General features: G+C 41.7%; 2 protein-coding genes across 7 annotated transcripts in view; both read left to right on the top strand.

The window, feature by feature from the left end:
• adam15 (ADAM metallopeptidase domain 15) overlaps window positions 1-2969 on the top strand; it is a 32922-nt gene extending 29953 nt beyond the window's left edge. For all 5 annotated transcript variants that reach the window (XM_021593159.3, XM_021593156.3, XM_021593155.3 and 2 more), the window contains 2 exons: window positions 376-545; window positions 683-2969. In XM_021593159.3, the coding sequence (XP_021448834.3) occupies window positions 376-545; window positions 683-749 (237 nt within the window). In that variant the 3' untranslated portion in view covers window positions 750-2969. The remainder of the gene's footprint in view (window positions 1-375; window positions 546-682) is intronic.
• Window positions 2970-20824: 17855 nt separating this feature from the next.
• On the top strand, window positions 20825-24540 carry LOC149984505 (membrane-spanning 4-domains subfamily A member 4A-like). 2 transcript variants are annotated; one of them, XM_090228469.1, is made up of 7 exons: window positions 20825-21121; window positions 21651-21892; window positions 22109-22210; window positions 22725-22781; window positions 23036-23221; window positions 23686-23823; window positions 24209-24540. In XM_090228469.1, the coding sequence occupies exons 2-7, from the start codon at window positions 21692-21694 to the stop codon at window positions 24359-24361; spliced, it is 837 nt and encodes a 278-aa protein (XP_090084595.1). In that variant the 5' UTR covers window positions 20825-21121; window positions 21651-21691; the 3' UTR covers window positions 24362-24540. The 2 variants fall into 2 exon arrangements, with proteins under 2 accessions (XP_090084595.1, XP_090084597.1); XM_090228471.1 differs by lacking the exons at window positions 20825-21121; window positions 21651-21892; window positions 22109-22210 and adding an exon at window positions 22289-22376.
• The last annotated feature ends 1663 nt before the right edge of the window (window positions 24541-26203 follow it).

Raw genomic sequence — 26203 nt, 5'->3', positions numbered from 1 at the left:
TGTCAGAACAGTTAACTAAACCAAAAGTGAATCAATTAAATCTACTTTTGGTCTAGAGCAGGGATGGGCAACTCCAGTCCTCGGGGGCCATAGTGGTCACACTAGTTCCTCATCCCTAGCAAACACCGCTTATTTAAACTAATTGCGTTTTTAAACTGAAGATCATTAGTTGATAATTGAAGTCGTGTGTTAGCTGTGGCTGGGGCAAAAGTGACAGTAATCAGGCCCCCAAGGACTGGAGTTGGTCTAGAGCCCTCAATCTTCAATTGTCTTGTCTCTGTTATCTAAACTCTGTGTGACGAGACGGCTATAATCAACAAAAATCATCCTGTGTCACACCTGATTGTATTATATGTTTCTATTGTTTTTCTTCAGGCCCTTGTACCACCCAAAAAACCACCAGCCCCCAGGAAGTCCTTGCCTTCGGACCCCCCGTCACATCCCACCCATCCTGGGTATGCTGCATATGGTGCCCCCGTGCAACATGGAGCGAGTATAACTTCAGTTCCACCTATTGGCCCTCCTGTTGCAGCCATCCCTTCCAGGTACTTCAGTGGCTGTATTGTTCGGCTAAGTTGATGAATGTATAGATGTCAGATGAATGGGCAGATAGACACATACAGTTGGCGTTGTACAGTATTGACCTTTTCTATCTTTCTATATCCCTCTCTATCTCACATAGACGTGCCCCTTTACCTCCAGTACGGACGTCACAACCCAGAAAACCTAACTCGACACCTCCGATTTAATCACCAAAGACCCTCAAAACCACTAGGATTCTCTTAAACCAGACAGCACGAATTGCACTGATTCAGCCAGGAGTTTTATTATGGAGACCCTTATAGGACGGCTCAGAACCCAGAAGTCTCCAAACGAAGGCTGCGTTTCACTCTCCCTGCCCCCCTAAACTATTTCCTGTTGCCTTCCTACTGAGAGACTGACAGGTTCCTTGGTTGGTTACCTGCCATGTTGGGACAGACAAAGCAGATAAGGTCTGGAATGTTCAGTCAGGTTGATCCGTTGGCCATTGAGAAACTGAATGGATGTAGTTAAGTATCCATCAAAGATGTAACACTTCATGAAAACTGTGTGGCTTTTGACATTAACTGACAATTACAAAAACGGATGTCAACACAGAGGATAAACTCAATCAAGATTAAAGGCCCAGTACTGGTGGGCCTACTTTATGGCACTAGCACATTTGAATATGCTCTGTGATGCTTCAGAATAGCTTATTACTCTTCAAATTATAGGTTGAAGCCCAAGTCATCCTCCCATTCTGACTGTGGCCACCATTTTGCAGTATTTTATTTTAAGTGACTTGGTTAATGCAGGCCTCAGGAAACAAGTCCAGACCACCTCTGGCTCTCTTTCTGGAATAAAGAAGCATATCAACACTTTCATTCACCGCAATTATTCCTTTGATCTCCATCACAATGGTGTCATTGAGGGGGAGGACCTTGCATGCAACCCTCTGACTAATGAGATGAAATGAGAATAGTGTCACAGAAACTTTAGCCGTTCTCGGTTGCAGAGCTGTACAACTAACTGCACAACTGTAGATACCAGAAAATTGGAACTTGCCTACTAATTCTAATTCAACTATTTAAAAGCCAAAGAGATGGATCTCTGGAGAAGTGAGGGGGGAAGTAGATTGAACTTTGTGAAATGCGAGGGCACTTCTCGAAGACTGACCTACGTTGTGACAGATCTACGTTGTGACAGATCTACGTTGTGACAGATCGGTTGCCTTTTTTGTACCTTTCAGTTGTGCCGCACCAGTTTTGTCCGAAATGAGTTAAGTGCACTCCTAGAATGTCTTTACATATTCAGGTGAATTAAAACCAAGCCATGGGATTCACTTCTTAAACTGGGGAAATGCACAGACTGAATGTACAAAAAAACTATAGGCTCACACTTTACATTAAGTCACAGCAATGCCATGTAGTTACACCAAATATAATTTTCTGTCTTATTTCATGTAACTAGATTGGTAATTAATGTCAATTTTTTTTTGTCACTTATCCTTTTAGTGCAATTCAAGCATTGTTATGTTCCTTCTCTGCAGTTTGAGTAACTACATGGTATAAGGGCAACTTAATATAAAGTGTTATGAGGGTCTGGAATAAACCACAATATAAGTATTACTACTCCTGAAGTGGTGGGCCACCTGTACAGGGGCTGTATGTCAACAGGCAACAGTATTGCTTTTGCCTGCATGTCATGAAAGTGTATTTCATTTCTAGTGAATGATTGTTGTTTTCTATGTCAAAACGTCTGTTAGTCTTCTATTTAATATTGTTTAAAGCGATGAATTCCAAGCCTTATGAGTTTTAAGTTAATAACATACACATATGAAGACCAAGTGATTGAATTTGAAAGCACTCCATGGCAACATGGCTAACTGTGTTTATACAGCAAATAGATGATGTTGTGTATCAATGATGGCTTATTTAGTCAAAGAGAACAGCTAGCAGGTATGATACTTGAAATTGGTAACTGATACTCTTCATCCTGATTTGAAATCTGCCAGTACTGGTATGCAATATACATTACAAGCATTTCAGATCATTTGACTGTTAATTATTTTGATTAATTACTAAAGGTGTCAAGGTTGATTTATGAAAACCTCTAAATGGCGCAGGCATGTGATTATGCCTTCCATCGGTCCATTTGATTTAGAATATGTAAATGTCCTTTTTTGACCTTCTACTGACAATGCTCTGTTCCAATGTTCTAAACACACTCTCCCTTTGGTTCTATTCATATGTCTTACATTTCTAATACGTCTGATTATCAGTATGAGAACACTCAGATGTAACATGAATTGTTACGAATTTTGCTCAATGCAATTATGAGATTGTCTTTTCAGGAGACTGTTCTACTTTGACCTCTGTCTGCAGTTTTCCTACTGTCTCAATTGAGACATTAACTGCTGCTGAGGGAAATAAAACAGACTGGACAAATTACTGGTTTTGTTGCCTGCTTAAATGTTCCTCTTTTGTATGAACCTTTTGGGCTGACTTACCCTTTCACACAGTGATATCACAGCACTGGGTGTGCAACTAAGTTGAAACAAGACAGGGTGCTTGGGAAGGAGGAAGGGGTTCACTGGATGATGATGATAACAGCTTGCATGCCAATTTGATCTAATACATTCTTCACATACATTGTGTGTGTGTGTGTGTGTGTGTGTGTGTGTGTGTGTGTGTGTGTGTATGCAGCCTGGATTTGCAGTTACTGGTTTCAGGGGATACAGATGTGAGAAATGATGTCATGTCGCTCTCACGTTTAACACAGAAGGAAACAGAACAAGAAGGCTTGATTCTGAGTCAGACTTCCGCTGAACATTTGCTATGAATTGTGCAGTTGGGTTAGAGTTTTGGGGAAATATGTATTTGTCTATCTCCAAGTAATGGAAGATAAGTTGGTCTATTTAGTCATTTCTTGAAATGCTTGCCTACAGTATTCTTCATCTCTGTTGTTGCTCGTGTCAACCCTTTTGGATCCATAAGTGTAGGTTTTGATGAAATGTCACGACTGCACTACGCACCATTCACCCTTGCACACAGTTGTAGAAAGTGTGTTGTTCAAAACCTATGCTTGTGTACTTAACACTAGAAAAACCGGGCCTCAAGGGACCCCACTTTGAGCCAATGAGGGGTCATTTTGACTGTAGTGTAATAAATACATTAAATGTATGCTATCGGAAAAATTTGATTTTGTGTTTATGAAGGCTTTGGGTAACGTTAGAATACGTAAATTTGTTTTTCCTCTTTAAACTGCTTAGAACACATTCTGTTCATGATATCGAAATGCTAACGTGTGAACTACTTATTTAGGAAAGGTCAAAGATGGGGGGACATTACTTTAAAAATGGCAGAGATATTTTAATTTTAAATTAATAAACAGTTAACACTAGAAGCACAGAAGCAGTCATTTTAATGCAGGAATATTTTATTTAGGTCTGCCAACCTCTGCCCAATGCACTTCCTCCCACAGAGGAGAGGTGATTGGTTGTCTTGGTCCACGTCTCTGCCTACTCCGTCCGTCCCCCGTAACCCCTCCTACTTCCCAATGACATTGACTGTAACCACAAGTGGGTCATTAGTGTAACTTTGTCAAAAAACTTGGGATTTTACATTGTGTCATAAAGAGCACATGTTAAGATGGTGCCGAAGAGGATGACATGCTCCTAACCAATTGTGCTACATGCTCCTAACCAATTGTGCTACATGCTCCTAACCAATTGACCCCCTCCGTTTTTATTTACGTCATTTACCAGAGCGACTTACAAGAGCAATTAGGGTTATGTGCATTGCTCAAGGACACCATTACCGATTGTTCACCTAGTTGGCTCGGGGATTCAAATCAGCAGCCTTTTGGTTACTGGCCCAAGGCTCTTAGCAGGTAGCCTGGCGGTTGACTTTTGTTTTTCCACGCACCACAAAACACCAGAAAATGGCCAAAAAGAGTAGAACCAGCTCACCTTTTTATGCTATGATTTGACTATTAGAACCCTCTACAGACTAAGCCCTGTCTAAGCCGGGAGAGGGGGGTCTACTGAGCTAATATATGGAATTTGTTTTAAGAAGGTCATACCAAGGATCCTTTAGATATTTGATTTTGAATTTTAAGACTCCTTGAAGTATCCCAAAAAAGAATGAACAACTTATTTGATGTATTCAGACCTTTTACTCAGCACTGAGGTCCTGAGCACATGTTTTCATTAAGGATCTCTCGAGACTCTCTGAGACTAGTCACCTTTACCTCAATCTTGACTAGTCTCCCAGTCCCTTCTGCTGAAAAACATCCCCACAGCATGATGCTGCCACCACCATGCTTCACTGTAGGGATGGTGGCAGGTTTCCTCCAGACGTGACACTTGGCATTCAGGCCAAAGAGTTCAATCTTGGTTTCATCAGTCCAATTTGTTTCTCATGGTCTGAGAGTCCTTTAGGTGCCATTTGGCAAACTCCAAGCGGGCTGGCTGTCATGTTCCTTTTTACTGAGGAGTGGCTTCCGTCGGGCCACCCTACCATAAAGGCCTGATTGGTGGAGGGCTGTAGAGATGGTTGTCCTTCTAGAAGGTTCTCCCATTTCGACAGAGGAACTCTGGAGTGCTGTCAGAGTGACCATCGGGTTTTTGGTCACCTCCTTGACGAAGGCCTTTCTCCCCCGATTGCTCAGTTTGGCTGGGAGGCCAGGACTATGAAGAGTCTTGGTGGTTCCAAACTTAAGAATGATGGAGGCTACTGTGTTCTTTGGGGCCTTCAATGCTGCAGAAATGTTTTGGTACCCTTCCACAGATCTGTGCCTCGACACAAACCTGTCTCGGAGCTCTACGGACAATTCCTTCGACCTCATGGCTTGGTTTTTGCTCTGACATGCACAGTCAACTGTGGGACCTTATGTAGACAGGTGTGTGCCTTTCCAAATCATGTCCAATCAATAGCTTTTTTACCACAGGTGTACTCTAATCAAGTTGTAGAAACATCTCAAGGATGGTCAATGGAAACAGGATGCACCGGAGTTAAATACTTAAGAACCGGAACCCCCATCAAAAGCTAGCCAGCTAATTGGCTACCAGCTAACTGGCTACTAGCCAGCCGGGGCCCGCTAGCTGTCTGGAGCACATCGGACTGTTAGCTTAAGAGGCCCATCGGACAAATTCTTTGGCTACTATACCTAGTTTGCCAATCTACCTGGTTTACCACACGGAGCCCATCCTCTGAACCGGAACCCCAACAGAAGCTAGTCAGCTCACTAGCTACTAGCTAGTAGTCAGCTAGCCACTGCTAGTGGTCATCAGCACAGCTAACTCTCGCCAGTCTACACCGCGCAATTTTTTTTTCTCCACATGGATCATCACAGCTAGCCAGCTGCTATTCGAGTGGCCACTCCAGGCTAACGTCTCTGTCCCGAAGCAAGAACCAATTAGCCTGGAGCTCACCTTGCTAGGCCCATCTGCTGGGCACATCTCCCGACTAGCCAAAGAGGTCCATCAGCCACTCCTTGGGCTACAATACCTATTTTGCCAACTGGCCTGGACCCCCCGCCGACCCATCACTACTGGACCACCGACGTGATTCGCCCAATGGGGTTTTCTCAACTGGCTCCGCCATCGCGTCGTCCCCTGAATAGCTATCCACAGCCCGCTAGCTGTCCAGAGCATATAGGACTGTTAGCTTAAGAGGCCCATCAGACAAATTCTTTGGCCACTGTACCTATTTTGCCAATTGGCCTGGTTTACCACACGGAGCCCTGCTGATCCGTCTGCCGACCGTAATAGCACGAGGGGGTGACTACAGACTTTCTTCCATCGCAACGTCTTTCTGCTAGCTTGCTAGCCCCGGCCCGCTAGCTGCCTGAAGCCCCTCACTGGACTCCTATGATCACTCAGCTACGCATGCCTCTCCCTAACGTCAATATGCCTTGTCCATTGCTGTTTTGGTTAGTAATTATTGCCTTATTTCACTGTAGCCTCTAGCCCTGCTCAATACGCCTTATTTAACACTTTAGTTCCACCTACCACACATGCGGTGACATCACCTAGTTAAAATGATACTTCTAGAGACAATATCTCTTTCATCGTCACTCTATGCACAGGTTTACCCTCACTGTATTCACATCCTACCATACCTTTGTCTGTACATTGCCTTGAATCTATTCTACCATGCCCAGAAATCTGCTCCTTTTACTCTCTGTTCTGAACGTACTAGACAACCAGTTATTTTAGCCTTTAACCATACCCTTATCCTAGTCCTCCTCTCTTCCTCTGGTGATGTGGAGATTAATCCAGGCTCTGCAGTGCCTAGCTCATCATTTGTTGACTTCTGTAACCGTAAAAGCCTTGGTTTCATGCATGTTAATATTAGAAGTCTCCTTCCTAAGATTGTTTTATTCACTGCCCTAGCACACTCTGCCAATTCGGATGTCCTAGCCGTGTCTGAATCCTGGCTCAGGAAGACCACCAAAAATCCTGAAATTTCCATCCCTAACTATAACATTTTCCGACAAGATAAAACTGCAAAGGGGCGGTGTTGCAATCTACTGCAGAGAGAGCCTGCAGAGTTCTGTCTTACTATCCAGGTCTGTACCCAAACAATTCAAGCTTCTGCTTTCAAAAATCCACCTTTCCAGAAACAAGTCTCTCACCGTTGCCACTTGCTATAGACCACCCTCTGCCATATGTGAACTGATTGCCCCCCCATCTATCTTCAGAGCTTGTACTGCTAGGTGACCTAAACTGGGACATGCTTAACACACCGGCCATTCTACAATCTAAACTTGATGCCCTCAATCTCACACAAATTGTCAATGAACCCACCAGGTACAACCCCAAATCCATAAACACGGGCACCCTCATGGATATCAACCTAACCAACTTGCCAAATATACCTCTGCTGTTTTCAAACAAGATCTCAGTGATCATTGCCTGCATCCGTAATGGGTCTGCGGTCAAACGACCACCCCTCATCACTGTCAAACGCTCCCTAAAACACTAGGCATGGGGGGATGTGGTATATGGCCAATATGCCACAGCTAAGGGCTGTTATGTACGACGCATCGCGAAGTGCCTTACACGGAACCCAAACCAGCTGCGCGCGTGCGCCATCGTGCATACATTTATTTTGTCCCCCCACACCAAACACGATCGCGTCACGCAGGTTAAAATATCAAAACAAACTCTGAACCAATTATATTAATTTGGGGACAGGTCGAAAAGCATTAAACATTTATGGCAATTTAGCTAGTAGGTTTGCACTTGCTAGCTAATTTGTCCTATTTAGCTAGCTTGCTGTTGCATTGGACAATTGAGCTAGGGGGTACAATATCACATTACACAAAGACCTTAAGGGACATACTTATAATTCTAACAGCTTTTTGGTTAGTAGAGTACTTAATGGTCTTAAAAAAACAGTTCAATTTATTTTTGTAGGGTAAGAAAATTTGTTTTTTTTGTTTGTAAATTTACATTTGTGAATATTAAATTTGGCCAAGAGAATAATGAAATGAATTACATAAAAATGTTTCAGCTTATTCCTATTGTAGGTAAAGAATCCAAACAGCACATCTCTCCACAATAATGTAAGACATTTATGAAAGTGTTCAATTATAAATCTACTCATGTCAATGCCAAAAAAGATGCAACACTTTTTCTGGGTGGTCATTACAAAAGGAGCAATTTGAGTTGATGTTTTCCTTAAACTTATTCATATAGTGGTTGGCAGGATAATATTTATGAATAATTTTAAAGGAAACTTCCTTAATTTTGTGGCAAAATCCAAACCTTTTCCCAACAGATATTATCAATAAATCCATTCCAATAAGGCATGACATAAGCTATACAACATCCTGCTGAAACAAGGTTCATATCGCTCTGTTGTTGAATGGACCAAAAGAGAAACAAATCTTTCCCACTGATGAGTCAACAGGGTCAACAGAAGGCAGGCTCTGAGGGTCAGGTCTTGACACGTTCCTGAATAATAGAGCAACACCTGAGGGAATGGCATCTAAAACAATTGCAAAATCTTTGTGTTACAGGGACCTTGTAAAGTGATGAGAATTCCTTATAACTGAGTAAAAGACCCTCTTCATTTACCAGTTGGCTCACCAATAGGACATTATTTCGGAACCAATATTCTAAAAACAAATAATTATTTTTATACAATATATCCCGATTATTCCATATATAATATCTGTGTGGAGAAAAATTGTGTTTATAGATTAAGGACCATGACAAGAAAACCTGCCAATGAAAAGCAGAAATTTCCACTGGAACTTTGTCAATATTATAATAGCAAAACAACATGAAGTTAAGGCCACCAAAAGTAGAGAAGACATGATGAACAAAATTCCAGATAGAAGTGGGTCTTCTTAGGAATTGTTTTATCCAATTGATCTTAAAAGTATTATTTAAAAGTATTATTTTTAAAAATCCCCAAAGCCAAGTCTCTCAAGGGAGTGGAAGAGGAACTGATGCTCTACTGTGTCAAATTCTTTATAAAAATCTAAAAATAAAATGAAGCTATCCTCGGTTATTAGGTCTGAGTAGTCAAACATGTCTAATACTAGTCTGACATTGTTAGAAATATGTCTGTTCCTCATGAAGCCAGACTGTGTTTCATCAATGATTTCATCCAGGACTTCTTTAATATTTTTGCAAGTAGTAAGGCTAATATCTTATAGTCATTATTAAGAAGACAAATTGGACGCCAGTTATCGATGAGCAGCACTTCTTTTTTAGGCTCAGTGTTATTAACCCCTGACTCATTGTAGGAGGGAGAACATTGTTTTTAATACTCTCTAAAAACACTTCAAATAGGAACTTGTTCAGAAAATAATTTGTAAAATTCTGATGTAATTCCATCAACACCTGGCGATTTATTGTTCTTTAGATGTTTGAAAGACTAATCTCTTCAACTTTGATGGGTTCATCACTGTTTAGATTCTATATCACTGATAAAGTGAACATTATTCAGTTAGTTAAAAAAAACATCTGTGGATTCCTGACAGTACGTAGAGCTATACAATTTTCTGTAAAATTGCTACAGTATTTATCGATTAATTTGTGGTCATCTGTAATAACACCATCAATGTTTAACTTATGGATAGTGTTATTTTTAGAGTGAAATTTCTCAAGTCTAAAGAAATAGGATGAATTCTGTTCTCTCTCCTCAATACATTTTTTCCTAGATCGAATAAAGGCTCCTTCTGCTTTTAATCTATATATATTATCCAGTTTATTTTGTAACTCAATTAGTACCATCTTCTCCTCCCCCGAGAGGCCAGCTGGGAACCTCTGAAAAAGGGAAGTTATCTTAATGATCACCTTGTCCTCCTCAGCTCTTCTGGTCTTAGCAAGATTACTACCATATTTTCTAAGGAGTTTGGACACCTCAAATTTAAAGAGCTCCCAGTTCTTGCAATAAGATTTTTCTTCACAAGCCCTTTCCCAAAAGTGTGAGAGCAGATCTTTAACCTCAAATTTAATTATTTTATTATTTAATAATGAGCTATTTAGCTTCCAGTAGGATTTTTATGTATTTATTTTACCTTTATTTAACCAGGTAGGCAAGTTGAGAACAAGTTCTCATTTACAATTGCGACCTGGCCAAGATAAAGCAAAGCAGTTCGACAGATACAACGACACAGAGTTACACATGGAGTAAAACAAACATACAGTCAATAATACAGTATAAACAAGTCTATATACAATGTGAGCAAATGAGGTGAGAAGGGAGGTAAAGGCAAAAAAGGCCATGGTGGCAAGGTAAATACAATATAGCAAGTAAAACACTGGAATGGTAGTTTTGCAATGGAAGAATGTGCAAAGTAGAAATAAAAATAATGGGGTGCAAAGGAGCAAAATAAATAAATACATTAAATACAGTTGGGAAAGAGGTAGTTGTTTGAGCTAAATTATAGGTGGGCTATGTACAGGTGCAGTAATCTGTGAGCTGCTCTGACAGTTGGTGCTTAAAGCTAGTGAGGGAGATAAGTGTTTCCAGTTTCAAAGATTTTTGTAGTTCGTTCCAGTCATTGGCAGCAGAGAACTGGAAAGAGAGGCGGCCAAAGAAATAATTGGTTTTGGGGGTAACTAGAGAGATATACCTGCTGGAGCGTGTGCTACAGGTGGGAGATGCTATGGTGACCAGCGAGCTGAGATAAGGGGGGACTTTACCTAGCAGGGTCTTGTAGATGACATGGAGCCAGTGGGTTTGGCGACGAGTATGAAGATTGCACTGTAATAGACTGCATCCAATTTGTTGAGTAGGGTATTGGAGGCTATTTTGTAAATGACATCGCCAAAGTCGAGGATTGGTAGGATGGTCAGTTTTACAAGGGTATGTTTGGCAGCATGAGTGAACGATGCTTTGTTGCGAAATAGGAAGCCAATTCTAGATTTAACTTTGGATTGGAGAGGTTTGATATGGGTCTGGAAGGAGAGTTTACAGTCTAACCAGACACCTAAGTATTTGTAGTTGTCCACGTATTCTAAGTCAGAGCCGTCCAGAGTAGTGATGTTGGACAGGCGGGTAGGTGCAGGTAGCGATCGGTTGAAGAGCATGCATTTAGTTTTACTTGTATTTAAGAGCAATTGGAGGCCACAGAAGGAGAGTTGTATGGCATTGAAGCTTGCCTGGAGGGTTGTTAACACAGTGTCCAAAGAAGGGCCGGAAGTATACAGAATGGTGTCGTCTGCGTAGAGGTGGATCAGAGACTCACCAGCAGCAAGAGCGACCTCATTGATGTATACAGAGAAGAGAGTCGGTCCAAGAATTGAACCCTGTGGCACCCCCATAGAGACTGCCAGAGGTCCGGACAACAGACCCTCCGATTTGACACACTGAACTCTATCAGAGAAGTAGTTGGTGAACCAGGCGAGGCAATCATTTGAGAAACCAAGGCTGTTGAGTCTGCCGATGAGGATGTGGTGATTGACAGAGTCGAAAGCCTTGGCCAGATCAATGAATACGGCTGCACAGTAATGTTTCTTATCGATGGCGGTTAAGATATCGTTTAGGACCTTGAGCGTGGCTGAGGTGCACCCATGACCAGCTCTGAAACCAGATTGCATAGCAGAGAAGGTATGGTGAGATTCAAAATGGTCGGTAATCTGTTTGTTGACTTGGCTTTCGAAGACCTTAGAAAGGCATGGTAGGATAGATATAGGTCTGTAGCAGTTTGGGTCAAGAGTGTCCCCCCCTTTGAAGAGGGGGATGACCGCAGCTGCTTTCCAATCTTTGGGAATCTCAGACGACACGAAAGAGAGGTTGAACAGGCTAGTAATAGGGGTGGCAACAATTTCGGCAGATAATTTTAGAAAGAAAGGGTCCAGATTGTCTAGCCCGGCTGAGTTGTAGGGGTCCAGATTTTGCAGCACTTTCAGAACATCAGCTGAATGGATTTGGGAGAAGGAGAAATGGGGAAGGCTTGGGCGAGTTGCTGTTGGGGGTGCAGTGCTGTTGACAGGGGTAGGAGTAGCCAGGTGGAAAGCATGGCCAGCAGTAGAAAAATGCTTATTGAAATTTTCAATTATGGTGGATTTATCAGTGGTGACAGTGTTTCCTATCTTCAGTGCAGTGGGCAGCTGGGAGGAGGTGTTCTTATTCTCCATGGACTTTAGTGTCCCAGAACTTTTTTGAGTTAGTGTTGCAAGAAGCAAATTTCTGCTTGAAAAAGCTAGCCTTGGCTTTTCTAACTGCCTGTGTATAATGGTTTCTAGCTTCCCTGAACAGCTGCATATCACGGGGGCTGTTCGATGCCAATGCAGAACGCCATAGGATGTTTTTGTGTTGGTTAAGGGCAGTCAGGTCTGGGGAGAACAAAAGGCTATATCTGTTCCTGGTTCTAAATTTCTTGAATGGGGCATGTTTATTTAAGATGGTTAGGAAGACATTTTAAAAAAATATCCAGGCATCCTCTACTGACGGGATGAGGTCAATATCCTTCCAGGATACCCCTACCAGGTCGATTAGAAAGGCCTGCTCGCTGAAGTGTTTCAGGGAGCGTTTTACAGTGATGAGAGGAGGTCGTTTGACCGCTGACCCATTACGGATGCAGGCAATGAGGCAGTGATCGCTGAGATCTTGGTTGAAGACAGCAGAGGTGTATTTAGAGGGGAAGTTGGTTAGGATGATATCTATGAGGGTGCCCATGTTTAAGGCTTTGGGGAGGTACCTGGTAGGTTCATTGATAATTTGTGTGAGATTGAGGGCAACAAGTTTATATTGTAGGATGGCTGGGGTGTTAAGCATGTTCCAGTTTAGGTCGCCTAGCAGCACGAGCTCTGAAGATATATGGGGGGGCAATCAGTTCACATATGGTGTCCAGAGCACAGCTGGGGGCAGAGGGTGGTCTATAGCAGGCGGCAACAGTGAGAGACTTGTTTTTAGAGAGGTGGATTTTTAAAAGTAGAAGTTCAAATTGTTTGGGTACAGACCTGGATAGTAGGACAGAACTCTGCAGGCTATCTTTGCAGTAGATTGCAACACCGCCCCCTTTGGCAGTTCTATCTTGTCTGAAAATGTTGTAGTTTGGAATTAAAATGTCTGAATTTTTGGTGGTCTTCCTAAGCCAGGATTCAGACACAGCTAGAACATCCGGGTTGGCAGAGTGTGCTAAAGCAGTGAATAGAACAAACTTAGGGAGGAGGCTTCTAATGTTAACATGCATGAAACCAAGGCTATTACGGTTACAGAAGTTGTCAAAAGAGAGCGCCTGGGGAATAGGAGTGGAGCTAGGCACTGGAGTAAACCTAGGTATTGAGTGATGAAGAGATAGATATTGTCTCTAGAAACATCATTGAAACCAGGAGATGTCATTGCATGTGTGGGTGGTGGAACTAATAGGTTGGATAAGGTATAGTGAGCAGGACTAGAGGCTCTACAGTGAAATAATCCAATAAACACTAACCAGAACAGTAATGGACAAGACATATTGACATTAAGGAGAGGCATGCTTAGTCGAGTGATCAAAAGGGTCCAGTGAGTGGAGAGGTTGGTTGAGGGTCACGGCGATTTAGACAGCTAGCCAGGCCATCGGTAGCAAGCTAGCATAGGATGGAGGTATGTTGTTAGCCACCTCTTGCGTTCGGTCAGTAGATTAGTGGGGTTCCGTGTGGTAGAGGGGATTAATCCTCTACCAAGGTTAGTATCAGGGGTACATATTTTGTGTTACGAATCCCTTTTGGCCCGACAGTCTAGGGGGGATGGTAGTGAGACCCGTAACATAACTCATGTAGATTATAATTGTGACAAAGTGTGAACGAAATAACCACGACAACCGAAATAATACCGTCAAACTCAGGGTTTATTTATAAACACACGGTAATGGGGGGAGCAGGAAAAGGGGCTGAGCTGGACCCAAGGAAAGAAACAAATATGCAAAAACACCCCTAAGCTAGACTAGCCTACTTTAACAACAGCTAACTAACAAAAAAATACAGTGGGTGGTCCGCCCAGTTCTAACTAGTGTTTTTAACAAAGTTCACCTACGGGTAGTGTATGCCCATGGGCGACTTGTCTTGGTTTCCCCCTTTTCCCACCAGCAACAAACAAACACCATAACCAAAACAATACTCACAGGAGATGAAAGTGATTTGGAGGTGCTCAAACAAAAGAAGAGGTTAATTAATACACAGAGAGCGAGTCAAACACAGAGCTCTACCAACATGGCATTAACAAAGAGATTGAGCTACTGAAATCTATGAAGAATATAGATCTACCAACATGGCATTACAAAGATTGAGCTACCGAAATCTATGAAGAATATAGATCTACCAACATGGCATTACAAAGATTGAGCTACCGAAATCTATGAAGAATATAGATCTACCAACATGGCATTACAAAGATTGAGCTACCGAAATCTATGAAGAACAGAGATCTACCCACATGGCATTACAAAGATTGAGCTCCTGAGCAAACAAATGATGGGGTTTTTAAACCATGGGGAAGGAACTGTGATAGGGTAGGAAACAGGAGGAGGTGTGTCTTCTGATTGATGGGTTGATTGTTGACTGATTGGGGAGTGATGATGTTCACCTGTGAGGGGAGACGGAGAGAAAAGAAACACACACAGGATACACACACAGGATACACACACAGGATCCTTGTATCCGTAACATTTTGATATCAATGTAAATGGCCCTATGGTCTGTGAGGGGAGTAGTACAAATATTTGTAGTAACACACTCACTATCAATACATCTGGATATAAGCCAAAAATCTATTCTGGATTGTCTGGAACCTGTTTTGTTACTCCAAGTGAATGATCTGTCGGCCGGAAACCTCTCTCTCCATATTTCAGTAAGATCAACATTTTCCATAAAAAATATTGAACCCAAATTCTGATTGTTTGGCCTATCAGGGGGCCATCTATCAGTTGAATTATCTATAGTAATGTTAAAGTCCCCTCCTATCAATAATAATGAATTAGGAAATGTAGATAACCAATGAAGTACAGTGCCTTGCGAAAGTATTCGGCCCCCTTGAACTTTGCGACCTTTTGCCACATTTCAGGCTTCAAACATAAAGATATAAAACTGTATTTTTTTGTGAAGAATCAACAACAAGTGGGACACAATCATGAAGTGGAACGACATTTATTGGATATTTCAAACTTTTTTAACAAATCAAAAACTGAAAAATTGGGCGTGCAAAATTATTCAGCCCCCTTAAGTTAATACTTTGTAGCGCCACCTTTTGCTGCGATTACAGCTGTAAGTCGCTTGGGGTATGTCTCTATCAGTTTTGCACATCGAGAGACTGAATTTTTTTCCCATTCCTCCTTGCAAAACAGCTCGATCTCAGTGAGGTTGGATGGAGAGCATTTGTGAACAGCAGTTTTCAGTTCTTTCCACAGATTCTCGATTGGATTCAGGTCTGGACTTTGACTTGGCCATTCTAACACCTGGATATGTTTATTTTTGAACCATTCCATTGTAGATTTTGCTTTATGTTTTGGATCATTGTCTTGTTGGAAAACAAATCTCCATCCCAGCAGACTCCATCAGGTTTTCTTCCAGAATGGTCCTGTATTTGGCTCCATCCATCTTCCCATCAATTTTAACCATCTTCCCTGTCCCTGCTGAAGAAAAGCAGGCCCAAACCATGATGCTGCCACCACCAAGTTTGACAGTGGGGATGGTGTGTTCAGCTGTGTTGCTTTTACGCCAAACATAACGTTTTGCATTGTTGCCAAAAAGTTCAATTTTGGTTTCATCTGACCAGAGCACCTTCTTCCACATGTTTGGTGTGTCTCCCAGGTGGCTTGTGGCAAACTTTAAACGACACTTTTTATGGATATCTTTAAGAAATGGCTTTCTTCTTGCCACTCTTCCATAAAGGCCAGATTTGTGCAATATACGACTGATTGTTGTCCTATGGACAGAGTCTCCCACCTCAGCTGTAGATCTCTGCAGTTCATCCAGAGTGATCATGGGCCTCTTGGCTGCATCTCTGATCAGTCTTCTCCTTGTATGAGCTAAAAGTTTAGAGGGACGGCCAAGTCTTGGTAGATTTGCAGTGGTCTGATACTCCTTCCATTTCAATATTATCGCTTGCACAGTGCTCCTTGGGATGTTTAAAGCTTGGGAATTTTTTTTGTATCCAAATCCGGATACAAAAAAATTTAACTTCTTCACAACAGTATCTCGGACCTGCCTGGTGTGTTCCTTGTTCTTCATGATGCTCTCTGCGCTTTTAACGGACCTCTGAGACTATCACAGTGCAGGTGCATTTATACGGAGACTTGATTACACACAGGTGTATTGTATTTATCATCATTAGTCATTTAGGTCAACATTGGATCATTCAGAGATCCTCACTGAACTTCTGGAGAGAGTTTGCTGCACTGAAAGTAAAGGGGCTGAATAATTTTGCACGCCCAATTTTTCAGTTTTTGAATTGTTAAAAAAGTTTGAAATATCCAATAAATGTTGTTCCACTTCATGATTGTGTCCCACTTGTTGTTGATTCTTCACAAAAAAATACAGTTTTATATCTTTATGTTTGAAGCCTGAAATGTGGCAAAAGGTCGCAAAGTTCAAGGGGGCCGAATACTTTCGCAAGGCACTGTATATGTTTCTCTATAGATTCAAGCAACTCATTCTCATGTTTGGTGTTGTACCCGTAGACGTTTACAGTAATGAGCGTGATGTCATTGTAACTGATCACAAGACAAATAAAGTGACCAAAAGGGTCGCATTCCGAGTGCAGAATATTTCCACCAAAGGTATTTTTCATTGTAGTGACACCAGCGGAGCGTTCAGATCCATGGGAGAGCCACATATCCTTGCCCCACTGTGACCTCCAGAAGTTGGCATCAGCTGAAATTGAGTGAGACTCATGAAAAAAGCAAAAATCTGTTCGAAATTGTTTAGCAAATAAAAATTAGGCCTTGCGCACATTGTTTCGTAATCCCCTAGCATTAAGAGAAACTATAGACAAAGACAAAACAACAAAGATTATATAAAAGTATAAACTGTAGTAGGATGAGTCAAAGACGTAAGAGCAGTGAACGTAAACAATAAGGAACCCGAGATCTGCACCATTTAAGTGAATTTAAAGTGAAAATAGCTTATTCCATAAACTTAGAGCTAGACGTTATCTGGCTTTTAAATTCAAATCAACTAAAAAGTATGTTCAAGACCAAACCAAGGGTTCTTGTAGTAAGAGAGACTAAAAACCCTGTTTAGTGTAATCAGGAACTATTCTGAGAAATAAAATACAAAATAATAATTTAAATAAAAGGGTACCTACTATTTTAAGTGCATATGAAAACTGATCATAAAATGTTTTAATAAAAAATGTTTTATATAATCATGTTCCTAAGACTTGTTTCACTTGGAAATAAACATTAATAACCAAATAGAACAATAACTGTGTAAAGTCAGAGCAGACATGTATGCCCTTTAAAACAGTATCTTAGTTACTGTATACATAAAAAATAAATACAGCTTTCAGTCTTCTTCGTAAGTTTGTAAACAAAAATGGTCTTCTTGTCATACAAGAACAAACTAATAAATTGAAGTACCTGAGCACTCTGAAAAATAGTCAGCTGATGCTTGTTAGGTAAACAATGTAAGGAAAATGAGAATACCATGGCTGAAACCATCAACCTGTTCCTTTTGGTGAGATTTTAGGGAGGAATATGGATTTCGAACCGTTGATGAAGCCTCGTCCTCCGACAAAGTAAGCAGCATTTCCCTCATTTCGTGCTTTCTTGATCGTTGGCCACTACTTGTTCCTTCTTTCTTTGTCCTCCGGGCTGAGAAGCTTGGCGAAACGCATACCATGGCTCTGGAGGAAGGCGTTCTTCCTAGCAGCTTTCCAGACAGCATCCCTGTAGAATCTGACAGTGAAGAGGATGAGAATATCCCTTGGTCTTGAGTCGTTTTGCTGTTCCTTGTTGCCGAGACGATGCCCAACATCAATGGTATCACCAACTTCGTTCTTCTCTGCAGGCATAACTTCTTGGCAGATGCGGATAGCCTCTCCTCGCACATCTTCAGGAGAGGTACTTTGCCCATCTTCTGCTGCTCTGGATATCCAGGAAGCTCTGGCAGGTAAAGCTGTATTGCCCACATTCTGTGCAGTAGGAAGGTCAGCAGTTGGAACATATGGTTCCTTACACTTTTCCATGCAAATACACTGGTAATGGCAATATACTTTTAATGTAATTAATAATCTAATGCAGCTTTTATATTTAATACAAACAGCAACACATTTCTCGTTGTGAAATGTTATAATAGAATTATTCCATTCTCAGTCCGGGGTGTATTCTCAGAACTAATTTGGAGTACCTCTTCTATCTAATTGGTTTGGTGCTGCAGGATTATAAGGCTGCCCTTGCAGAACTGGTGACAGGTGATCCTGATGTCCAAGGGGAGGATGATGAGGGCTTTGTTGAGCTTGTGGAATTTCAGGACCTGACAGTTCCAGTGCTGGAGACAGCCCTGCCTCTTGTTGGCACCTTTCATCCTACTCCCACCCCCTCTATCAGCATCCAGTCCACAGCTGCATCAGTCAGTCCCCTGTCCTCCACTCCTGTATGGGCTACTCCACCCCCTGGGCCTCTATCCTCCACACCTGTGCTCGTCAGTTCCCTGTCCTACGTTCCTGTTCGGGCTAACGTTAGTCCTTAGTCCATGGACCATAAATGTTATTTTTAAAGTGTGAATTGGCTTTGGCTGTCAGCTTTAATTTGAAGGTATTTTCATCCATATTACAGCACTTTTTATTACAACACATTTTCTACATAGTCCCCCCATTTAAGAGGAACCAAAAGTATTGGGATAAATTCACTTATGTGTATTTAAGTAGTCAAAAGTTTAGTATTTGGTCCCATATTCCTAGCACGCAATGATTACATCAAGCTTGTGACTCTACAAATATTTGCTCTTTGTTTTGGTTGTGTTTCAGATTATTTTGTGCCCAATAGAAATTACTGACAAATAATGTATTGTGTCATTTTGGAGTCACTTATTGTAAATAAGAATAGAATGTTTCTAATCACTTCTATATTAATGTGGATGCTACCATGATTACAGATAGTCCTGATGAAATGTGAATAACGATGAATGAGAAAGACACACAAATGTCATACCCCCAAGACATGCTGTATGATAAAGGCTATGTTGAGAGGTAGCTTGCAAGCAAGCACTTCATTGTACTGTTTACACCCCGCTGTATTCTGTATATATGGTGAATAAAATTTGATTTGACAGTAATGATGCTTGGCATTTCAGCAGACATAGTTCTAAAAGAGAGTACACCAGGGCTATATCTCTGGATAAATTTGGCCAGGAGGGCTGTACTGCTCTGAGTTGGCAACCCAGCAACAAGGCACATTTGTTGGGGCAATATGAGATGCAATTCAGCCTTTAGAGGAAGCAGACCTTCAAGTAGGTTGTTGAAAATGCTCTGTGGTATGCTGGGTATTTGGTGGCATTGATGAAGAGTGATGCAAAAAAACATGCTGCCAATCAGATGACTTTGTAGGAGTCCCACCATCCAGCATCCATTTCACACCTCTAACAGCATCAGTCCTCCGCTCCTGTACGGACTACTCCACCACCAGCTGGTTCTCTGTCCGTGGCCTTGGCACCTGTGCCCTGCTGGGCCTCTGTTTATGAACGCCACGCCTGTGCCCGGCTGGGCCTCTGTTCATGATCTCCACACCTGTGCCTGGCTGGGCTTCTGTCCGTGCCCTCGACACCTGTGCCTTGCTGTGCCTCAGGGCACGACACCTGTGCCTTGCTGTGCCTCAGTTCATGATCTCTACACCTGTGCCCGGCTAGGCCTCTGTCCGTGCTCGACACCTATGCCCGGCTGACACTTAGTTAGCCCCATCCTCTGCTCCTTACGAGCTGGGCATTCTGATGGAGCCAGCGATCAGTTGCTCTCCATTTTCAGTTAATTATAATTGTAATTATTTGTGTTCAGTTGTTTGCCCCTCTGTGGTGTCAAGTATTCTACCCTTAATTCACCAAGGGCACAAAAGCTGAATTCTCTAATTACATTTTGATCAATTAATGTCAGTCTTTGAATGCTCCATTGTATAAACTATTTAATTGTCCTGCTTGTGTGCCTTGTGCACTGATTTCAAACAATTAAGAGTATATTTGTCGTTTTCACGTTTTCCTCCAATTCTGTGTCTTCAAATACTTCCTTGATTTACAATCAAAACAATTTCGCCAACATTACATTTTCGATGTGAACTTGATATAGCGTTTATAAATTAAGCCATGTATCTTATTTGAGATAAACAAGCTTTAACTCCTGTGGTGTTTAGGCTTAACACATTTCGGCTACCCTTCAATAAATTCGAATCCTGAAGAGGGTGAGCGGTTTGACAAAAAGAGACAGGTTTTCATAATAAAAAGTTATGGATGATGATGACAGATTTACAGGCTGAGAGGAACGAGGATTGTCGTATGAATCCCGATACTTTTCAACTCAGACTCTCAGTCACCGTAAGAAAAATAAATCATTAAAAACGATTCAAGGCTAAATACAGCAGCAGTGTTTGGATTCGATACATCGGCGAGTATGTTCATTTGGTAGAAAATGCACCCCGAATTCGATACACTTTATTCCTGGTGTCGCAACCTCGATTGATAAACTATATCCTCCATACCCTGCGTCTCGTCAGACGTCATGAAACGTTATCTGAAGTGTCGACTAAATTTGAGGGGAGAGGGTGTGTCTGTTTAAGCAAGCGTTCCCAGAAATATCGCGGTCTCTTGAGTTTATAAACTGCGATATTGGTGCTTTCAAGCCAACTGGGAACTCGGAAAAAAATAGGTCAAATCATGACGTCAGTGATCTTCAAGTCGGAAAGTTGCAGCTCAAGAAAGATGCTCCAGCTTCCGACTTTGAATTCCGAGTTGATTGACAGTTCAAACGTTTTTTTCCCAGAAGTCCCAGTTGTCATGAACGGACTGAAGTCGGATATTTCCGAGCTTCCAATTGTTTTGAACGCGGCATATGATATGAAAGAGTAGACGCAACAGGGCTCTGTAAACGTTGTAAAAGGATCCTAGATTATAGCCTAGTACTTCCGTGTTTGTACATTAGCTGTTCCCGAACCTGGAAAAAGTGGGCAAGTGGTAAATTGTCCAATTTGAATTGTTACAAATGTTGGCTAAATTAATGTTGATTAGGCGATTTGTGTTAACAGCTGGAGGACTAATAACTGTAATAATGTGCCAGCTTCCATAGTTTTACATTCAATTTCCATTGAATTACAAAACACAGATTTCCAAGTGCAACTCAAATGTGTCTTGAAAAAACAATCATATATTGTAATCATTGAGTGTTGTCAATATTGTATTGATTTATTTAACCTGTCAATGACGTTAGTCTCATTGTGATCAAATCCCGTTTGCGAGACCTAAGAAACGCCCATTCTGTGTTAGTTACCGCTGTTTTTGGTCATTTGAGGTACACCTACATTTTACTCTTCAAACCTCAATTTTGTTCTTCAAAAGGCTAGTGTTGAAATGTTATTTCTATACCAAGGACAACCTAGAGAAGACTTATTAGAAGAAGGTTATCTTTAATGTCATAACTAACAATGATAAAATGTCTGCAGCTGTATTAAAGTATCAAGCTTTCAGTGTGTAGTTTTCTTTGCAGGTGTTTGTTGAAGTCAACCACCCACATAAGGATCATCAACCATGTCCACCTCTATCACCACTGCAAATGGAATTGTGGTAGTGTCACAAGTTTTCCACTTGGTGGAGAATGACAAGGCTTCAGTGCCACTTCTGAATGTCACTCCCCAGATCCAGAGTGCGCCCCCTGCTGTGCCACTGCCTACCACTAAAGTGTCAGAGATGACAAGGGTGTTCCTGCAGCTTCAGCCACAATCTCTTGGGGTGAGAACAGAATATTACTGTCCTTTGTCTTTAGTGCTCATGCCATCCATTTGCCATTAGATTCAATCATTGGCTGTACTATTGTAAATATCTATATTTAACATCCTTTGAGGGCAATTTGATTTAGAAGAGAACTTCTAGGCTAAACTGTGTACCACTATTAGTTACCATTTCCACTATTGTTACTCAATGTTCCCCGAATTACTGTTGTCTCAGATTGTGCAGATCGTCCTTGGATTGGTGTGCATGGTGGTGAACCTGTCTGCTCTTCTCACCCCTATCATGTATGACCAGTTCCCACTCTTCATGGGAGTTGCTGTAAGTTCTTGGTCCCAAGGGGGAAAGTAATATTCAACACACTTAATGCTACATGGACACATGCAATTTTAGAGATGTCCTTGGATTGGTGTGCATGGTGGTGAACCTGTCTGCTCTTCTCACCCCTATCATGTATGACCAGTTCCCACTCTTCATGGGAGTTGCTGTAAGTTCTTGGTCCCAAGGGGGAAAGTAATATTCAACACACTTAATGCTACATGGACACATGCAATTTTAGAGATGTTTCCTCAGAGTAGATCTGCTGTCATCTATCTTACAGTAGTACTATTGTAACCTAGAAAAGTAGGTGAACAAGAAGGATAACTGACTTCAGATCAGCACTCATGCTGCGCATCCCACACCCACAGGAGACGGCAGAACTTGTGTTAATCTATAAAGTGTAGACCTCTACAGTAGGTGACATTGGATGTGGCAGTTGATTGGTCAGCATCACCTTAGCTTCATATGTCAATGGTCTAAAGTGTCTTTCTTTCCTGTTGCTTACTCTCTCCAGTTTGTCCTCTCTGGATCTCTCACTGTGGCTGCCCGGAAAGGAACACGTTTGAGTCTGGTAAGTCATTCACTGTGACTGCGCACTTCAAGTTTACTTTATTAGATTTATAAGTTGAGATGTATATCAGAAATTAAATCTTTGCTATTAGGAAGTAAAACATGATATATTTTCCTAGACAAACTCACAAACCCAAATCTAACCAATTGGAACAGTTAATAGATTTCCTATGTCCATATATTCTTTTTAAACACAAACTAACATTGTCATGCAATGGTTGTTCTGTTTCCCCTCTCCATTTCTCACCCTGTCAGATTAAAGGGACTCTGGCTGTGAATGTTGTCAGTGTTCTTGTGGCTCTGGCTGGGGTTGCCTATATTTGTATGCTTCTGACTGTGAAACATGAAGATAGTTTCTGCACCAACACTGACGACAACTATACTTCCGATTCCAACCAGAACAGGATAAAGGAATGCACAATTATGGTTAGGACACTATATGTAAGTATTTATGGAAGTGACCAGGTTCATGTAATTTTGCTGTATGCATTTTGTTATACTGACTTCAGAGAACTAAGTAACCTTTCAAACACGAGGTTGTTGGCACCTTAATTGGGGAGGATGGGCTTGTAGTAATGGCTGGAGCAGAATAATTGGAATGGTATCAAATACATCACACACATTGTTTCTGTGTGTTTTATGCCATTGCATTTGCACCGTTCTGGAAATTACAATGATCTGTTCTCCCCTCAGCAGTCTCCTGTGTTTCCAAACAGTTTATTAAAGGCTGCAAGGAGCTAGGGAAATGAGTCTTTGCAGGCTTATTAAACATTTTATGTATTCACGAGATACCGTTGCTATTGTTTTACCAGGATGAGAAACCTGAACAAACCTAAAGTTACAATGAAAAACTTTAGCCCAACCCTTGAAACCTATTCCTCTTGTTTTACCTCTGTGTGCATCAGACAGTCTTGAATGGGGTGAAGGGCCTACTACTGGTCCTGACGGTGATGGAGCTCTGTGTGGCTCTCACTGTCTGCGTCTTCTCTGGGAAATCCATTCACCTCCGTGGGTACTACAGCCTGAGCCGTGGCCGGGGAATGGTAAGCTTGAGAATGATGCAGTCATCACTTACATCATGTTAATAGTCTGCTGTAGCTGTACTTTTTATTACATTTTTTAAAGCACAGTCTTACAGTAGCTCAAATGCTACGGGGCATGAACAATTTTGCCTGTTTAACAGAACATTGCTACAATTCTTGACTCCCCCTCTTGTAAACTCCTAGGTACCAACAATAACTGAATAGCTCCACCTAGTCCTCTGGTAGTTCACACCATATTGCTTAGACGTATCAATCCAGTCCTTTCAAATCCCCAGAATCGTGAAGTGTATATGGGTCATGTTGACTGGTCAGTTTGAGATGATGCCAGTCTGTGCTAGTTCCTCACTTCATCCTTCCTTTTCCTGCACCTTGTCATTGGGTCTAGGTGGTGGTAGAGACTGGTACTGACCCCACCGGAGCCAGCCAGGCCTCCCTGAGCGACAGTGACGTGGCCTTACTGAGCAGTGTTGAAGACTCTGACACCCCGGCTCCACCGTACTCTCCTTCAGGCAGAACAATACCATACACCTCACCCTAGGAAGTGTGATGCCATTGTGAATGTTTCCGATGTTTTGTTATCAATGTGAACAGTCATGTGTCCTGATGAATGTAGTGCTTACTAATTCATGAAGTAGGACTATTTCATATTACTGGAGAGTTGCTCTTGATTTCTGACTATCATTCTTTCATTCAATAAATGTAATATTTCCTCTTCAAGTGTTAGTGTCTACATTGGTAGTTTACACAGATCACTGTAACCTTATCGCTATTTCCATCAGGTTCTGTTTAATGCTTTTCTGGAGGTGAAATGCCAACCTGACATCACATGCACTCAAATCACCCATTCATCTTTTGCATTATTGATTGAAGTGCAACTGAGAATGCATGTTGACTGGCACGCTCCTAAAAGCCGGGGCGCTGAAGGCTAAATATAATTAATGACATGAGGGCTATTTCATCCATCCCTGATTTAATAGCCTCACCCTCAACAGATCAGTAGGAGGAGTCGACTAGTGTTCTTGCATTGGTCGAGTTTGTTTTGCATGGCCTGGTGCCCCGGGTGGGTGGAGAATTGTCTTTAGGACCAATGGAATGGTTGAAAATGAGCACACTCCTAGGGGACCGGGCCATGCAAAACAAATTTGCCCATTGTTTTTCCAGTGATGTGCAGTCATGGTAGGCAGTGCATTCTACAAACCACTATCCTTTGGGTGTGTTACTGGAAAAATAAACTGCTTATCCCATTCACTTTAACAGAAGGCAACGGTAAGTGATCTGAAATGGTATCATTATTATAAAATGTTGCGAGCGATTCAATATAGCAGCACATTACTCAGAGGTGACTTTTCTTTTCCTTAAAAGTAACTAATACAAAGACAAATCAAATGATGATGCTTGCTGAATTGGTAACATTCGCCCTTTGCAGTATCCTGTAAAAACTATGAAGGAACAACATGCCAACATATGTCATGCATTGCCTGTTTAACTCTAAGTAGCCTATATACTTAGCTAAGTTAACTTTGGTAAGATTTTCTGTTTCACCCCGCCCAACAGTGAGCGAGCAAGCTTTGATTAAATTTGCTACAACATGAATGTTGTGCCCATAGCGTATTAATGTGTAATCGGTTCATTTAATATTAGTTTTATGTGTCTCATTCTGCTAACGGTCTCCATGGCTGGATATCTTTTTCAGCTGAACAGTTTCTTTAACATATGTATTTTTCATGTTAATTGTTGGAGGATGGGTAAGCTAAATATTGATCAGTTGTATTTTAGGTTAAATTACAAAGAAATGGAACTGTGCTATATGTATTCATGCCACGTGCATTGTTGAACGATACTTACACACATTGTGTATGTGATCTGCCTCTGAAGTTCAGGATGTTTATTTATCCCGTAGGTCCTCTTTAGTGGAATTACTCTTGTATATGCTGGCAGTAACCCCACATACAGTACTTCTAGGTAAGTAGGAGAAAGCTGTTTAGATGCCGTTCAGAGGCTTGCTTCTAGGGTGGTGTCCAGTTCAACCACTGTTAACTCAACCAACCGCTGTCAACCCCTCGTGAAATCAAGTAGTTGATTTGGTTCTGGGTTCAAGATCAGTCAACCCCTTAGTCAATTAGTCAACCAAGGGAAATATATTTGTGCTTTGTTTAAGAGTATGTTGCCTCTGTTTCCACAGGTGAAGTAAAAAATGTCAACGTTTCAGTTCAAAATAACTAGCCACTAGTTCCCCACAGTGGTATCAATCCCAATGGTTATCGGGTCCAGAACATTTGACCAATAGTGTAACTCACTAGGTCCCCACAACATCTGGCACTGTGTGTTGAGGCTGGCGCAGACACCGCTGTAGCAGTAGGAGGAGCCTTCCTCGCAGGGC

Source organism: Oncorhynchus mykiss, chromosome 3, assembly GCF_057628025.1.
Source record: "Oncorhynchus mykiss isolate SJ-2025 chromosome 3, ASM5762802v1, whole genome shotgun sequence".
In the NCBI taxonomy this organism is placed as follows: domain Eukaryota; kingdom Metazoa; phylum Chordata; class Actinopteri; order Salmoniformes; family Salmonidae; genus Oncorhynchus; species Oncorhynchus mykiss.
This window is presented reverse-complemented; position numbering and strand designations above follow the sequence as displayed.

Coding starts and splice junctions, on each gene's coding strand:
- LOC149984505 (XM_090228469.1), top strand. CDS start 21,692: ATGTCCACCTCTATCACCACTGCAAATGGAATTGTGGTAGTGTCACAA. Junction 22,782..23,035: donor AAGGAACACGTTTGAGTCTG/GTAAGTCATTCA, acceptor TCACCCTGTCAG/ATTAAAGGGACTCTGGCTGT. Junction 23,824..24,208: donor TGAGCCGTGGCCGGGGAATG/GTAAGCTTGAGA, acceptor CATTGGGTCTAG/GTGGTGGTAGAGACTGGTAC.